Source organism: Ipomoea triloba, chromosome 7 (genome assembly GCF_003576645.1).
Source record: "Ipomoea triloba cultivar NCNSP0323 chromosome 7, ASM357664v1".
Classification (NCBI taxonomy): domain Eukaryota; kingdom Viridiplantae; phylum Streptophyta; class Magnoliopsida; order Solanales; family Convolvulaceae; genus Ipomoea; species Ipomoea triloba.
In genome coordinates, this window is record NC_044922.1 from 12,219,208 (window position 1) to 12,222,253 (window position 3,046).

Genomic DNA, 3,046 nt, shown 5'->3' on the forward strand with positions numbered 1-3,046 from the left:
AAAAACAAAATCCTCACTTTAAGCTTCCCGCCCAAAAGAGTCTTATAATATTTAGGATGCGATTATTTCCTATTCGTTGTACAATTCTACATTACAATTCCTATCATACTACAATTCTATCGTAATAAGACTATAAGACTACTCTTCTCACCCAAAACAGTCCTACAATATTTAGGATGCGATTATTTCTTATTTTTCTATTCGTTGTACAATTCTACATTACAATTCTATCGTAATAAGACTACTATATATAAAAACTAAATCCTCACTTAAGCTTCCAACCCAAAACAATTATAATTTATCCGATAGTTTTGAATACAATTTGAAAAGTTGTCATTATTCCGATAGTTTCTGCTTCAATCAGACGATAGAGAGAACGAATAGGTTTCCAACACTTCTCACCTAATCTCTGTTTTCTTCACAGATTCTTCCAAATTTCCTTTTCTTCCCGAAATTTGCAAGCAATCACTCCCAATTTAATGGCTGGTTCTTCAATCGAAATCGTACCGGATGCAAGAAGGGATTTGATTAGTGAACTCCCCGCAAAGGCCCAAACCAAACATCAGAGGTGAGGGTTTCTGTCACTTTTCCCCTTTTCTTCCCAACTCTTCCTAATTTCGTTTTATTTACGAAGTACAAAATCTTGCAGTTGAAGAATATAACAATTTTAGCTTTTGATTTCAACTGACGCCTCATTGTTCTTTCAATTTAATGGCTCGACTTCTGCGACTCAGAATCGTACCGGATGCAAATAGGGATTTAATAAGTGAGCTGCCGTTAGAATTAAAGGTGAGCATTTTGGAGTGTTTGCCCACCCGAGACGCCGCCAGAACTGTTCTGCTCTCAACACACTGGAATGATGTTTGGTTGCGGCTTGGCCGGCTTGCTTTCGATAAACACTTCTTCTGCGATATCCGAAAATGCAGTGGTAAAAGTATCGTGCCTTATAAAATAATAACTTACATTCTGTTGCAGCGTGTTCAACCCGTTAAGAAATTTAGCCTACACCTCAGTGCCTTATTTGATCCTACGCTGGAGCAGTCGAATTTGGATGAGTGGTGTCTTTATCTGTCAAGAAATGGCATTGAGGAACTTCACATCTCTTGTTCCAACCACTGTTATAAGCTGCCATTTTGTATAGTCTCGTGCCCCACTATCAAGCAGCTGGAACTCTGGGAATTGGGTATTGATTGCCCAATAAATGCACCTTCTATTTTTCCCGTGTCATTTCATTAGTTTTCGTGGAGGTTCTTTTTAATCATAATGTTAATGGAATTATGTCTAGCATTCCTAATCTTGAGAAGCTGAAATTGGTTCATTGTGAAGGGATCAGTAATTTTAAGTTCAGAGTTCCAAAACTTGAAAGCTTGTCTATTATTATTGGTTTTAATCCTGACGTTGAATCCAGATGGCTTGCACCTCATTTGGAAACAATTAAGGTTCTTTGCTTGGATCTTGACAGCATGTCGGTGAGAATCTCTCTTCCTTCATATATCTAGTATTGACAGATTAAATATTCTTTGCCTTCTGGTTTGATAGAGTTCTTTTCAAAACTTATATTCTTTTTTTTTTAATAAGTGGGAAAATGTTGAAGTAGCCTCCTTCCCAACTGCAATAAATCTGCAAGTAATCAAACTGGATTCTATAAACTTTGCCAATGAAAAACAGGTCATGGGTGTTTTGAAGTTGCTTCAAAAATCTCCCAACCTATGTGAACTACACATTACAGCAGTAAGTATTGTAAGACATAAAATTATATAGAGTATATATTTGACAATCATGATTTTTGTTTTCTTACATCTTCATGGTTGTTCATGTTTTTTATTTATTTATTTTCTATTTGTTGTTGAGTTGTAGATATTCTTGGATGATGACATACAAGATGATGACATACAAGATGATGACATACAATATGATGACATACAAGATGTTTTACTACTTTTGAAGGATCCAGACAGTTGTATTGTTCAAGATCTAAAAATGCTTAAAACAATCAAGATTAGACTGTCTACTATATCCACAGTCCACATGCTTTTTGTGAAAATGTTGCTCTCAAAATCCCCTACATTAGAGAATGTTGTTTTTTTGGAAAAGTATTCTCGTCATCGGCAATACAATGACGTGACAAAATTCCAAAGGGAGTTGTTGTGCTATCCTCGTGCATCTCCGAAAGCACAAATTGTATGGTGAAACTCCATGGGTTCAGTTTGTATGCAACATAGAAATGTAAGCAACGGTTGTGGTGGAAGTTGTAAGATGAGGATAATACCTTGCTTGTTTCTAAGGTGTTGATTAGACTCCAAGAATATCCTTCTTTAGTTTTTGCTTCTCTTAATTGTTCTAAATTTTACTTCAGATAATGTGATGATGTGAGTTCTTACTGCTTAGCCAAGTGTTTCTTATGACTAAAATGCAGTAGTGTTTCCATTTTGATGGCCCTATTTCCTATGGAATATAATGCAACTTGTGGATTTTGTGGGGCATTGTAGTTCTAATTTTTTGTTGATGTGTTAAAGTATTATTGTTGTATTTTGGTTAATATGTCAACCATATATTAGCAACCTTCTCAAATAGCTAACTTTTAACAATTTGATTAAAAGTAAGTTAGGTCTTAATCTTACATATAAGAAATGTTTTGAAGAATTTAGATGGTTTATACATGTATGTCATACCAAGATCCAATCCTCCAAACTGCTCAACATAGGAGGTTTATCATATAAGCTATCATTTTGTATACTCTGGTGCTGGACAATTAAGCAACTGAGTGTCCGTCATCCCTTTATTATTGATTTTCCAGTAAATAATGTTGGTGGTATATTTTCTAATGTCACTTCATTATTTTGCTCGGCTGTTGAATTTAGACGCACTGTTAATGGAACTGCCACTAGTATTACTATTCCTAACCTTGAGATGCTGAATTTCTTTGATTGTCAAGGGATTAATAAATTTGAGATTAGAGCTTCAAAACTTGAAATGTTGTATGTTCGTCTTACTGTGCATGATGTGGTTGAATCAAGATGGTTGACACCACATTTGAAAGCAATTA

General features: G+C 35.1%; 1 protein-coding gene across 6 annotated transcripts; it reads left to right on the top strand.

Annotated features, from left to right (window-relative positions):
- Nucleotides 1-353: 353 nt before the first annotated feature.
- LOC116025023 (F-box/FBD/LRR-repeat protein At1g13570-like) lies at nt 354-2,471 on the top strand. 6 transcript variants are annotated; one of them, XR_004099572.1, is made up of 5 exons: nt 354-568; nt 735-1,183; nt 1,409-1,469; nt 1,579-1,731; nt 1,858-2,471. XR_004099572.1 is itself a non-coding variant. In XM_031266077.1 (5 exons), the coding sequence occupies exons 1-4, from the start codon at nt 480-482 to the stop codon at nt 1,682-1,684; spliced, it is 615 nt and encodes a 204-aa protein (XP_031121937.1). In that variant the 5' UTR covers nt 354-479; the 3' UTR covers nt 1,685-1,731; nt 1,858-2,471. The 6 variants fall into 6 exon arrangements, 5 of the variants coding, with proteins under 5 accessions (XP_031121937.1, XP_031121936.1, XP_031121939.1 ...); XM_031266077.1 differs by having other exon boundaries at nt 1,669-1,731; XM_031266076.1 differs by having other exon boundaries at nt 735-928; nt 1,014-1,469.
- Nucleotides 2,472-3,046: the final 575 nt, after the last annotated feature.